The sequence below is a fragment of the Corella eumyota genome, chromosome 1 (assembly GCF_963082875.1).
Source record: "Corella eumyota chromosome 1, kaCorEumy4.1, whole genome shotgun sequence".
Lineage (NCBI taxonomy): Eukaryota > Metazoa > Chordata > Ascidiacea > Phlebobranchia > Corellidae > Corella > Corella eumyota.
The window spans coordinates 22508759-22522228 of NC_137490.1; the positions used below are offsets into that span (position 1 = coordinate 22508759).

At 30.7% G+C, this 13470-nt stretch overlaps 1 protein-coding gene across 2 annotated transcripts; it reads right to left on the reverse strand.

The window, feature by feature from the left end:
* Positions 1–259: 259 nt before the first annotated feature.
* On the reverse strand, positions 260–13150 carry LOC145743173 (cyclic nucleotide-binding domain-containing protein 2-like). 2 transcript variants are annotated; one of them, XM_082561094.1, is made up of 13 exons: positions 12496–13150; positions 9060–9226; positions 8510–8580; positions 8136–8239; positions 7896–8038; positions 7411–7573; positions 3737–3891; positions 3390–3534; positions 2663–2866; positions 2429–2547; positions 2162–2287; positions 1514–1654; positions 260–773 (listed from the first exon to the last, which is right to left on the reverse strand). In XM_082561094.1, exons 1-13 carry the CDS (start codon positions 12545–12547, stop codon positions 645–647), a joined length of 1719 nt encoding a protein of 572 aa, XP_082417220.1. In that variant the 5' UTR covers positions 12548–13150; the 3' UTR covers positions 260–644. The 2 variants fall into 2 exon arrangements, with proteins under 2 accessions (XP_082417220.1, XP_082417212.1); XM_082561086.1 differs by lacking the exon at positions 12496–13150 and adding an exon at positions 10959–11465.
* Positions 13151–13470: the final 320 nt, after the last annotated feature.

Consider the following 13470-nt stretch of genomic DNA (forward strand, 5'->3'; position numbering starts at 1 on the left):
ATTAAGCCCGTCGTTTACAAATAACTTAAACACATCTCAAACCACACACCCCTTAAGGCGCGTTCACACGACAAGGTAACGTTGCGCTCCGTGGCGTTATGTAACTTTACGAGTTCTAGGGATTTCTTTTTAAAATTTTAGTACCTTTATAGTTGCATTTAAACTCCCAGTCGTCTTGAGGCAACAGCTTTTCAGTTAAATTTTTAGTTAATTTTTTATATATTTATTCCAATTTACTATACAACTAAATTAACTAATATTATTTTTATTAAATTGATAAATTACATTTTAAAACATAAGACTTCAGTTTAATTACGAACTAAACTTAAAACTGTTATTACACTAATTATACTGAAACACAAAATTTAAGTTTTAAAGCAAAAAACAGAAAACGCGTCTTTTGAAACCTTGCGCATTCCATATGACGTCACAATCAAAACGCATAGTTAAGAATTCTAGTTTTTAACTTTATTTGTAAAAGGTAGAATTTTCTATTTAAGATTAATTTGATAGACACAAGAAATTATTTAAAAAAAATAAAACATAAACACAGAGTTCTTGTTAGAATGAGTACAAAATATCCTAATAATCAAATATGCATATTAAGTGCAATAAATGTAGGTATATAAAATCAAATATTGACGTCATGGCTTTACTAGAGGGCGATAGAGATGATGTAGAGCGTCATCGATCGTTTTCTTTTTGTAATCTTCCCACTTGAAAGATTGTTTGAGGTTGTTGAGGATGTCATGACGTTTGGGGAAGGGCGGGAACTAAAATTAATTTAAAAAAGTAAAGAAAAGTATAAAAATAAATAAGAAAGGACTTTTATTGGGTAGGGGTGTACTATTGTGACGTGTTTAAGCTATATGTGAACGTCTGTCTTAGCGTGGCATTGGGGCGGCTTAAACCCGAAACCCTTTGGGTTGTAGTACTATGCCATTACTTACAACTACAATATATGGGAAATCGTTGATCCGTGTTAAATTCAAATTAAACTTTTCTGCCTACCTACGTTTATGATTTAAAATTTAAACCATTGAGGGTTTAAACTGTCATTGGGTTCAGTTGACCGACCTTAAGTCTATGTTATGTAAAAATACAATAAAAATATTTGGCCCTTTAACACAATAAGCAAATCACAGCAGAATTTTAATAAAGTTAATAAATAATTGGGTCACCTGAAAATGGGGGAACGAAAATTAAAAGAAAGCGTAAAACAGAGAGGCGGAATCTTAAATTATAACACGCGGAAAACGCGGAAATTTCGTTTGCGGTTTATTTAAGAATGCTGTCATTTAATTAAAAACCAAATAACGACGATATAACATGTTTTATAAACCCTAGCTTACCTTAACCCTCTTTTGGGTAATGCAATATAATTTTTAAAATAATTTTAACCTGAATACAAATAAACATTCAACGCATTTTCCGCGTTTTATTTTTTAAAGATTCCGCCTCTCCTTTTTTTCATTTTTCATTACCTTAAATTCCGCGTCCCCTAATAAATTACCTTCATATTGATGAGACTGTAAACAGTTTCGTCTGCGAATCTTTGGAAGAATTTCTTGTTAATTTGAATGACCTCCGCTCCACAACTAACCAGACTTACACTTGAACCTCTTTGTTCTTTCGGTAACACAGCAAGGAACCCCTGTCCCAAGTATTTAAATATTAAGGTTAAAATTTATTGAAAATTAGACCGAACTAAAGGTTTAGGGTCGAAGCAGAAAGTTGAGTTAAATTAATTCTGGGTTAACGTTAACTCAAGTCGCATTTTCTGGGTAACGTTAACTCAAGTTTTCTTGCTTAACTTATTTATTTGTTTGTCACTCATTAATGAAAGGAACCGAAAAACATACAGTTGGAGTGGCTAGCACACTTGGCTTCACAATATGGCGTCATTGGTACTAGGTTTAATTCCCAATGTTTCCATGCTGTAGTGCAATTTGTAGCTATAACAGTTATAAACTTTATCTGTGCCAAACACTAATCAGCAACTTAAATATCGGGCAATTAAAATCTATAATATCCGAAACTGCCAAAGTCAACTTAAGACTGGGTCAGGGTAACTAATGTTACTCTATGTTTAGGTTTTAAAGTCGGGCTTTTTTATTAAGGGTATTTAATACAAAAAAATATTTAATTTTTAAAAACTTACGAAGCTGTCTCCTTCTGACAAAACCTCTAGAGCAACGTATGCAATTTTATCCAAATTTGTCCCATATAATGAGGATAAGAAGGGAAAGTTTCCCGTTGTAGGAATCACTTGACGTTTAGCAGCCTCCTAAAAAATAACTTCTTTAATAAATTAATTTTACAAACATACAGAAACGATGACTGATTTACACAAAATTTATATCCAAATTTTTTTTAAATATTATAAAAATTAACAAAAAAACAAAAATTTAAAAATAAACCAACTTACTCTTATTGCTGCTTGGACGACTGGGTCTGGGTTGTCAAACGTTTGAGGGCGAGAGAGAGGCGTGGTGAAGAAAGTTGAAGAAGGGGCAAGACCAGACCTGTCTACGTCATCATCTATTCCTGTGACGTAACAATAAAATACTGTACAAGCAAAAAATTAAAAATAACGAATAAATTTATTTATTTGTAATTAAAAGTTTTATTAATTAATTAAGTATCATTAATTATTAATTACCGTTAATTTTAGCTGCTGATTGAACGTTGTTTGTTTCAATTTCTTTAATTAATTTATCCCGGGCATGTTTCGCTAAAATTCTTTTGATTTTTGCCGGGTCGTCTTCCGGTTCCCTCGGTCTCAAACATTTCACGATTTTACATTGTCCAGACCTGATGACGTAAACCCACTCGCACCGGGAACTATCCTCAACGATCAAAGTGCCTGAAAATAATTTAGTGATAAGTCGTTGCTGAGATTTAAACCCCAAACCACTTGGCTCCAAACTGGCAGCGTTGTGTAGTGGTAACAACACTTGCTACACCACCATGAGGTCGTGAGTTCGATCCCCACTGCTCTCATGCTGTAGCGCCCTTGAGTAAGGCGCTATTAACAGTATAAACTCCTACTGAGCCAATATTTAATTTGCAGCATAATTATTGAACAATTAACTAAAATATCCTAAACTGTCAAAAGCGACTCGGTATTTTATGTTTGGGTCGTAAAGTTGACCTTTCCACGTCGAGGATAAAGATATAAATAAAGAAACACAATGTTATATTAAACAATAACTGACGTTTTACCGAACACCACATGCCCTAAATCACATTTTACCGACAATGAGACAATTTTTATGAACCCCTCTCTACCTTAAAACCCCTTCTTAACATGCCCTTTAATCTACAGTAAAACTACTAAGAACAAATACCAACTGTAAGCCATATTGTTAATTAAAATTTATCCTCACCAGCTTTGTAATTCTGCATGGTCCACGATCCAGGGTTGTCAATTAATTTTTGAATCGGCCAATGATTGAAGACCGGGTTCTTTTTACAAATATCCAAGTTCCTGATGTCCTTGTCTCCTTTGGCCAGACAAATATCCTTGTATTCCTGCGTAAAAAAAGTTTTATGATGACGTCATGCATTACGTCATGAGAATGACATCACAAAATTCATAATCACTAAGTTACAATTAACAAAACGTTTTGTTACATTTTAATGACGTCACACTTACTACGTGGTAGTAGGATGACGTCACACTATTATTTTAAAAGGACGTCACTCTTACAACACCATATGACGTCATACTCACGTCAGCATGGACGACGAATAGTTCAACATTATCTTGACTCATGACCGTAGCTGACCTTTTGACCCCGGTTGCGAGTTCATCTTCACCGAACTTGTCGCCACGCTTGAGTAAAGTTGTGACCATGTGACCAACATCTTCCTCCTCATTGGCTACCACTGAAGCGTAAAAATATTTGTTGGATTATTTATTAAACTTTAATTTTTTAAAGTTAAAAAGCGCATTAAAAGTACTAGATTTTGGGTACCCGTCTATTCATTTAAAAATTGTTAGTTACAATAAGTTGTAAGCTTTATACCCAAAAAACAAATTTTTAACGTTTTCTAATTTATTTAACTTTTTGTGTTTTTTAGTTTAAATTTTTTTTATCTAATCAATAAATCAAAAGTATTTAATATTAACTTCTAATTTTTTGCTTTACTTTTATACAAACAACAATATTGTTAACGCTTAGTTTTAATTTATTCATAAACAAATATTAAGATATGTACAATAAACTATTTAACGAGGCACAAATTAAATATTAACAATTATTAATCAAACACATTTTTCATGTTTTAAAACTGTGATTGTCAATAAACATTTCTTCCTTTTGTAGCCTCCCTTCTCATTGTTTCTAAATTTTTAATCTTTTTTTCCTTTTTTTCCAAACCATTTCGTTTCCTTTCCTCCATATTTATACCAAACTTCACGGTAAGATCCTCCGCATACCTATCTATTTTTTGTTCCCAAATATTTTTTAAATTTTTAAGATCCTCGATATGGGTTAAACATGGATATGTTTCAGGGTGTTCAAGATTTTCCTTGTGGAAAGGAAAGTTATTAACCCCGCCACATACTGGTGGATCACAATTACACCCAGGAACCCGACCAGGACGTTGAGGGTGGCCAGTATGAAGAGTTATGTTTAACTCCTTATTTCGGATTTTTTGAAAAAGCCAGTCATAATGTTTAGCTTTTTGTGCTTCTGAAATGTCTGGCCCAAATGTAAGTTCTTCCTTACTAAGTTGTTTAGCCATAATAAATTACGAAATTAGTAAAACCTCTAACTTGAATCTAAAATTTCCGACGTTAAATATAAATTTAAAAGCAACAAGGTAATCTCTGAATTTTCACTTATTTATTGGCCAATCATAATGTTTAGCTTTCTGGTAATCAGATAACACCATAGTAATAGTAATTTTTAAAATTTTCCTTTTAAGTGCCTATAATGCATGAGTTTGTGCTAGTATATTTGAACACTGTTACATAAATTTTATTTTCAACTACACAAAAGAACTGTACCATTAGCGCACGCTATATATAGTTGTGCATTAAAAAAAACCATTGTTTAATAAAATTTAATTTTGCTTACAACAAAGAGATTTAGGACAAAGTATTTTTATTGAATTCATGAAAAACATTTTTGTGCTTTTAGGTCCGCGTTGTTTTATTATTCATCGACTTTGCTTTTTAATTTGATAGGCCTAACAGCAAAATAATAGCATTAACTGATGTAAAATATTTCAATTTTATTACCTTAGCACAAACAACAATGACGTTAAAGCGGAATTATAATGCATTGAAATAATTGACGAGCGATGTAGAATATGTACACGAGATTAAACAAATTTTTAAAAGCCTTGCTTTTAATAGTGTGTACTATATAGCAAAGACAAGTAAAAAATAATTATAAAATACAACAAAAAATCTTGATTAGTAATTATATTATTAAGAAAAAATTTAACAAATAGTACAAAAAATAATATAACATTTTTAAAAATAAAAAATAAAAAACTGAAAAAAGAGTATCAATTGTTAACTTGGTTTAAATTTTCATTTTTTATTACTTTTATACGAACAACAAAGCTGTTAAAACTGGATTGTAATTTATTTTAATTTCATTAGAATTGAATTTGTAAATGAGACAACATGTAACGAAATCTGTTGTACAAAAAAGACTTTTAAACACGCTTAATAATGAAAACAATTAGTAAACATAAATAGTAAATCAGATTTCTTGATCAACTAGTTATTATCTTTTGTGTTATATGTTTGGGTAACTGATCAGGCGTCTTTGATTAGAATTAATTTGATTTCTGATTTTATTCGTTAATTCAGTAATAGTTTTATATGCATTTCTCCATTTAACTACTGTTGTACTTTAACACTATAACGCTTTCTATGTTGTTTGAGATCATCTTTTTATCTATTAGTTGCCAACCCAAGGTCAGCGATAGGAGTTCGACAAGGATTTCCATAAAAAAGTATTTTATTAAGAATCTCACAGCAAGGAATTTTCTATTTTCTGAGTCTTGTCATGGTGATACCATCTTCCAGGGTGTAAAACAATGTTTTTTTGTTTTTTTTTAGTTGTATTAGCTTTATTTTGTTACCAACAGAACCAATTTAAAATTTGTTTTCAACATTTCTATGCAACCATCCACGAATTAAAATCAATTCTAATAAGATTTTTTTGTAAAATTTATTCACAAAAGGTTTTAAGTTTGGAAATTTTAAATTCTAAGGTTGAATGAAAACAAGACTATTTGAAATTTTGCGCGAAAGAAGATTACGATACGTTTAGACTAATAAATTACATTTATATAGTACGGTTTACGGTTGGAACATAAGTCGGGAAATCAAGGTTTAAAATTGAAGGTTGAACAACAACTTGTAGCATAGGAGAAATTCCGGGTTGATAAACGGAATATGGAGGTATTGTACGTTTTTGAAAAACTTTTTTTTGCTTCTCCCGCAAGTCATGGGTGTTTTTATAACATTCAAGGTCACTGATTTCACTCCATTTACTTTTCCAACCGTCGTCTATTCGCTTATTTATATTGATACCAAATCCATTCCATAAGTATATTTTGCATTCTTCTAGATTTTTTCGCCAACCATAAGCAGCCAACTGAAGATCAGCGATAAGGGTGAGACAAGGATTTTTGCCATGATTTTTTTCATCGTAGATACCACCACAGGGAATTAAACAATTACATTTCCCGTGAGTCCTGTTGGGAGAATGATATCTGTTCCCTGAGTGCAAGGTGATGTTAAGTTCTTTTTTGGAAAGCTGGTCTCGCAACCAATTGTAATACAAAATAGATAGATGTTCTGGTGAGTTATAGTTAATGTAGTAACCATTTTCTGACCAGACGTTCGTAACTAGCTTATGAGACATTATTTTCAGCAAAAGTCAGGCTTTTTAAAAAATAAACTTATTTAATTTATATTTTTTGCTCCTGTGACTGAATACAAAAAAACAACATTAAATAGATGATATTAATAACTTATGTTGCTGTAAATATAATATAACGGTCCATATAGTTTTTTTAACTGTACTGCCAAGTTAAAACTAGCTCTCTGAAAGAAATGTTAAAGCTATTGCGTACTATATTTTCACTTTACCGTGATGTAACATCCTTAAATTCAATGTAATAATACATGTATCCATAGCGATGTCATTATCTTTATTGTAACCTTTGTTTTTTAAAACAGTTTCGGAATCAAGTTACACCGAACGTCTCGAGTTTGCGTCGTTAATTACTAACAACTTTCCTTACCCATTGGTCTCATACAAGACCTATTCTTATCCTTAAACGTATATCATATCAACCTAGTGTTTACCACACTATCAAGGTTACCACCTCATCACATGCACAACACATTAGCTTAAACATGAAACCTTTACTTACATCTCCCAGAAATGACGAAATAGAAAGATTGAGGTAAATGTCCTGTTCTTAAGATCACTCGGTTGGCATCAAACTCCTCCAACCAGGCCTTTGCTGAAAGTCTTCGCTGGACGTTGAGAGGATACCGCGCGAACAACTCCAGCTTTTGCATGCTCCTCATTATCTGGAACAATCGAGATTGTGACGTCACTAATATGTTAATACTTACAAAACAAAGATATATTGTTACGTTATAATTTAATATTTTTAAAGATTATTTTTTTTAATAGACCCGGTATGACGTCGTTGGCTATTAAGGATTGTAATTGTGACGTCATTAACAAAATGTTATCAACAACTTGATTTAAAGCTTAATGAAAAGATTAATAAAAAAATGTTTATCTTTTATTTACAATAATTTCAATGTTGTTTAATCATTTAATTTTAATAAAATTTAGTTTAATTAAATTAATTAGTTTTTAATTAACTTAATTTTAAATTCTCACGTTTGCGTTTTCTTCCGGTGTTCTTTTGTTCGGGTTTTTTCTCAACAATTCTTTGATCTTTATCGGCATGACGTCATGGTCTTTCGACGCTCTTCTAAACTTACTGAGGTCAAAGGTCAATTCAGGGTCATCGGTGTTAAGACCTGAGAATTATAACATTGTAAAAAAATGTAAAAAAAAATAAAATAAATAAAATAAAAAATTTAAAAAAAATTATTTTAAAATAGATTTTGTTAAAACCTTTTGATTTTTCTTTGTCTTGTTCTTTGCTGACGTCACTCTCACGTAACAAAGCTTCTTTTAGCGCCACCCAGCTGTTTTGGGATACAGAAAACGACATGCTTCTAAAAATTAAAATTTAATTTTTAATTATTAACAAATTTCATTAACATAAAGTTAAAAAGGTTAAAAAATTATATAATAATGACCGGTTAACCACACTACCTGACTAAAAGCAACGTAGTTCATTGTAAACCTATACTATCTTTACCCTCTACTGCCCTCGGCAGGAGACAAATAACAAAAAAACTTAACACTAAGCGAGGCAAAAAAACACAATATTACTTGTAAGTGAAGTCAGCGTTTAAACCAAAATACATTTTATTTAAACTTACTTTCTACAAGCGATGCAAACCATGCACAACATCTTAATTATCCGACCAGCCCGTCTGAACCTGATGATCGGCTAAAACAAAATTTTAAAATTAATACAAAAAAAAACGAAGTTAAGGGTGTTCAATCTTGACGCATATATAATTTGGTGCCATAGCAAAAATGCAAGACAAAAATATACTCCTAGGTTCGATCCCTACTACTTTCATGCTAGATTGACCTTAAGTAAGGTGCTATAAACGACACAATCTCCTGCTAAGCCAAAACCATTCAGCAGCTTAATTATATATAACAATTAATATTTATAATATCCCAAACTGCTACAGGCAACTCGAGACTGGGTCGGAGTAACTGATGTTACTCTATGTTTAGGCCGCGCATATTCGACTTTCCCACATCGAAGATAAAGATATATACAAAAAGATTATAGTAGTTTACTTACGCAACCCGATTTATAAGTTAAATAATCAGAATAACAAAATATAAACATCTTTTAAAAATGTTTTTTATCTCTAGAATACCTAAATAAAATATTCTTAAATAAAAATGTACCGGAATACAAGTGATGACCGTTTTGTGACCAAGCAAAGCGGGGTTGAAATTACGAGCGAACATGGACTGCCTTCTGCCACCATGGTGAGCGTTAGCCACCACGCGAGGGGGACCAAGAGTTGATCCACTGTGAAGATTCGGAAACGACTTCCTGGGTTCGGTTCCAACTAAAAAAATTATATTTTATAAAATTTGATAATTTTTGTATTTAGTAATCCTCAAGGTTAAAAGGTAACGACCAAAACATAAAGTAACATTTAGTTACTCCGACTCAGTCTCGAGTTGCCTGTGACAGTTTGAGATATTATAGATTATAATTGCCGGATATCTATGCTGCTGATTAAGTGTTGACTCAACAGGAGTTTATACCGTTCATAGCGCCTTACTTAAGGGGGCTACAGCATGAAAGCAGTGGGGATCGAACCCAGAATCTAATGTGGTAAATTGATTTTTTATGGTTACATTATTTTTTAATGTTTAAGTAAATTATAAGTAAATTTTATAAAACCAGCAAGTTAACCAAATATAATTATATTATAATCTAAATTATGTTAGAATATTTTGTGATATAAACCTAAAATACCTAAAAGAAAAAAAAAGAAAAAAAATCATTGTTTTAATATATAGGAATTAAAATATTATTCCATTGTTGTAAGACAATGAAATGACAATCGAAGGTGTTTTAATCCCATGTTACTTCATTGTTGTTTGTTATTTGACAATCAAATCAATTGTTTAACAAAATAATAAACAACTCCTCTATGATGTCATATAAGGACAATGTTTTGAAAGGAAATTTGTTGAGAAAGGTTTTAAAAATCATTTTAAACAATATTTTTATACAAAAAAATTAAATAATTTTGCTTAATTATCAAAAAAATAATTAACATTTGTTTTTGGAATTTAAATATGAAATTCGATAAATTATTTAAAATAAAGCCCATTTATCATTATTACGTCACAATGCGACTAAATAAACGTCAATTAAAACAAAAACTTTCAATTTTGGCGGAATTTCAAAATTCAAACAAAGTTAAACAACAGCGACAGTTGAAGTAAAGGGTCCTGTACACAATAATAAGTAGATATAAGTTGGTAGTTAAGGTATACTGAGGACTCTCAGTAATGAAAGTCGGCGTTGTTGGCTTATTTCAATTGCTTTAAAGCACTTTGCTTAGCTGAATTAATCCTACAATTTTAATTTTAAAATATTATATACACTGGTTGATAACCTGCTTTATAGCATTTCGCATTTTGATTTTTATAATATGGTCGCAACTTTTAACTAATATTTGGTCGTGATAATTTACCTGCGCACCACAAATGGCAGTTTTATTTATTTTGTAGGCCTATAAATTGGACATACTTATACCTTTAGTATACCTTACACGCGGAATACAAACAGCAGTTTTATTTTTGTTAAAGGTTTTTAAATTCATATCCCATAAACGTACGATTTTATTTTGTATTAGAATAGTGCAAAGGGTAGAGGTTATAGCAGCAGACTACGAGTCGAAAGGCTTCGGGTTCAAGTCGCACCAATGCCACACTATTACCCTTGTGCCAAGCGTTTACAGATAGCTTTAACACGTCACAACAGCACACCCATACCCAATTTAATCACAAAAAAACATTACATTAAGGTTTTACAGAAAAAAGAAAAAACATAGGTTATACATCAAAAAATAAAACTTTCAAAAACTAAACATGACAAGCGTTCACTGACACTTAAGCTCTGTGTTTACTAATAGCTTAAAAACACGTCACAAAATTACACCCTTTTTCCAATAAAACATAAAACACCTATCACTTTAAAATGATTCGGAACGAAAAGAATATTCGTCTTTTATCTAAAAAATTAAACTTAAAAAACCGTAAACCACACATGACTTAATTTACCTTTTTCAATAATTTCATTTTCCTCGACTTTAAGTAAATCATTTGAGGATAAAGCGGTTGCAAAACGCACGTGGCGGGGATTTTGGGCGTTTTCGGGGCTAGTCACTTTGACCCTGGGTAGATTGGGGGACGGGGACGAATCCCGCGGGGTTGAGTGTTTGTAATTTCCCGCCAACGAAGCCATTTAACCCCGATGTAATATTTAACTCAAAACGCGATTTAAAAAAAACTGTAAAAATGTGGTTTTATTATTTTAAAGGACAGCAATTTTAATCGATATTTGGTCATATTACCGAAAAAACGTTTTACCGAACCAACATATTCCCGAAAAATTAACTTTAAAAATAATATTTTTACCAATTTTTAAATCAAAATATTGCCAGAAATTAAAAATTATTTTTTTAAGAGGGTTTCCCAAAAGAGTAAGAATAAAAGGGAGTTATTAAGAAATGTTACATTTTCGGTAAAATGGTGATTTAGGGCAAAATATTTTCGGGTAAATGTCTGTTCGGTAATACAACAGTAATCACTTTTAAAATTACTCAAAAAAAACAAAAAAAAATATTCTTTTTTTTGTAATTTTTTTGAATTAAATTTTGTAGCACAAAAGTGTTACAATTTCTCTGTCTATTATATCAATGTTTATTCTACCAAGGTGTTGTATAAATAAACTGAACAAATATTTAATTTGTCGAATTTAAACGATATTAATATGGAAGGTGGTGAATGATGTTCTTAATAATTCCAGGAATAAAACACCTGCGTTTTGCTATCATAATGTTTAGTTTTTTTAATATCACGAAAACCGTGTTTTTACTTCTAAATTTTAAAAAATGAATTTAAAATTGTATCTAATTAAACGTAATAATTAAACATTATGACGTAAGCACCAAAATACTCTGATTTCAGGTTTAAATTTTACCTTAAAAGCTTTAAATTTTAAAATTAAAAGTTTTTATTTAACGTTCCCATGGTTTTAAACTTGACTTGGTTTATGCGAAGATTTATTACCAACAATAGGACTTAACCTTATACTTGTGACGTCATAATAGACGTATTATTAAAACATAGACCGGTTAAAGACACAAATGTCTCGAATAAGACACTGAAAGTCGAAATGTTTATTTGATGAATGTGAGTTAAAATAACTTTAATTTTTATAATCAGTTGTTTAAATAAACATAATTGTTGGAAAACAATTCGGTTTAAGTTTATTTTAACAAAGATTTAATAAAGAAATTATAATTGTTTTCCCGCGTTTGTTTCCCGCATTTGTAGATATGACGTCAACCTTTTTTGTAATTATGACGTCACGCCTTTCCTACGTATGACATAGGTTTTTTTTAAATATGACGTCAATATTTTTGTACTTATTACGTCACGCCTTTTTTACGTATGACATAGGTTTTTTTTAAATATGACGTCAATATTTTTGTACTTATTACGTCAATATTTTTGCAATTATGACGTCACGCCTTTTCTACAAATGACGTAAGTCTATTTAATTATGACGTAATTAAAAAAATATTTTTGTTACCTTTTGACAGAAGGGAATGCCTCCTCGGATCGTTTCTTTTCATCGATTTCATTTTATTTATGACGTACCAACCGTATCTATGAGGTCATGTATTACATGTTTGTTATCTACTAACAAGACTAAAACATCAAAAACCGATTTAACTTTAACTTGTAGATACTTAATAATAAAACTTTCTGAAATATTTAACAGTTCAACTTTACACTAAAAGCTGCTGGAAACTGACGTTAATATCTTTCTTTAATTAAACAAAAAACTATTTAAAACTACTTCTTAATGGCGACCAATATTTAAATACAAATATGTAAATTTTCTTATTTTACTACTGAATGTAGCAGTATAACTATATAATGTTCTGTTTTACTTATTTTACCGTTATCTCCCTAAGGTTTAAGTTAAAACCTATTATAGTATAACCTTTATGTAACTGTTATTGTTCTTTACATTCATTCACTACCTTAACTATAGTAAAAACTCACTTTGCCGGCGTTTTCTCTTACTAGTTTTCTCTATTTGTGACGTCACAAATAAGGTTCTGTTAAATCATAACTAAAGACGTCGCCACTTTAGGCTAAAAACTCAAGCTTCAGCTGTTCTCAAACTAAAGTGGTATAGCAAATAGAGAACTTATGACGATTAAGTATGAAGAGTTATGTTAAATAGGCTTTGAAGGGTGTAAGTATAAGCTAGGAGGGGTTGAAAAAAAAAATTATAAAAAAAAAATGTTTTTGAGGTCATTTTTAGTTTACGGTCCTCTTTAAGAAGAAGGACCGTGAAGGTAAAGGTATGCGAAAACCGTTAAGGTAACAAGAACAATACTCAATAATATTTGCATTTACAAAATAATAATAACCCATCATTATATAAGCACATAGTATTTATAAGTTAAAGGTATATGGGATATATATATATATATATATATATGTATATTGAAAAAAACGTAAAAGTAATAAGAAATTTAGCAAAACCCATAAA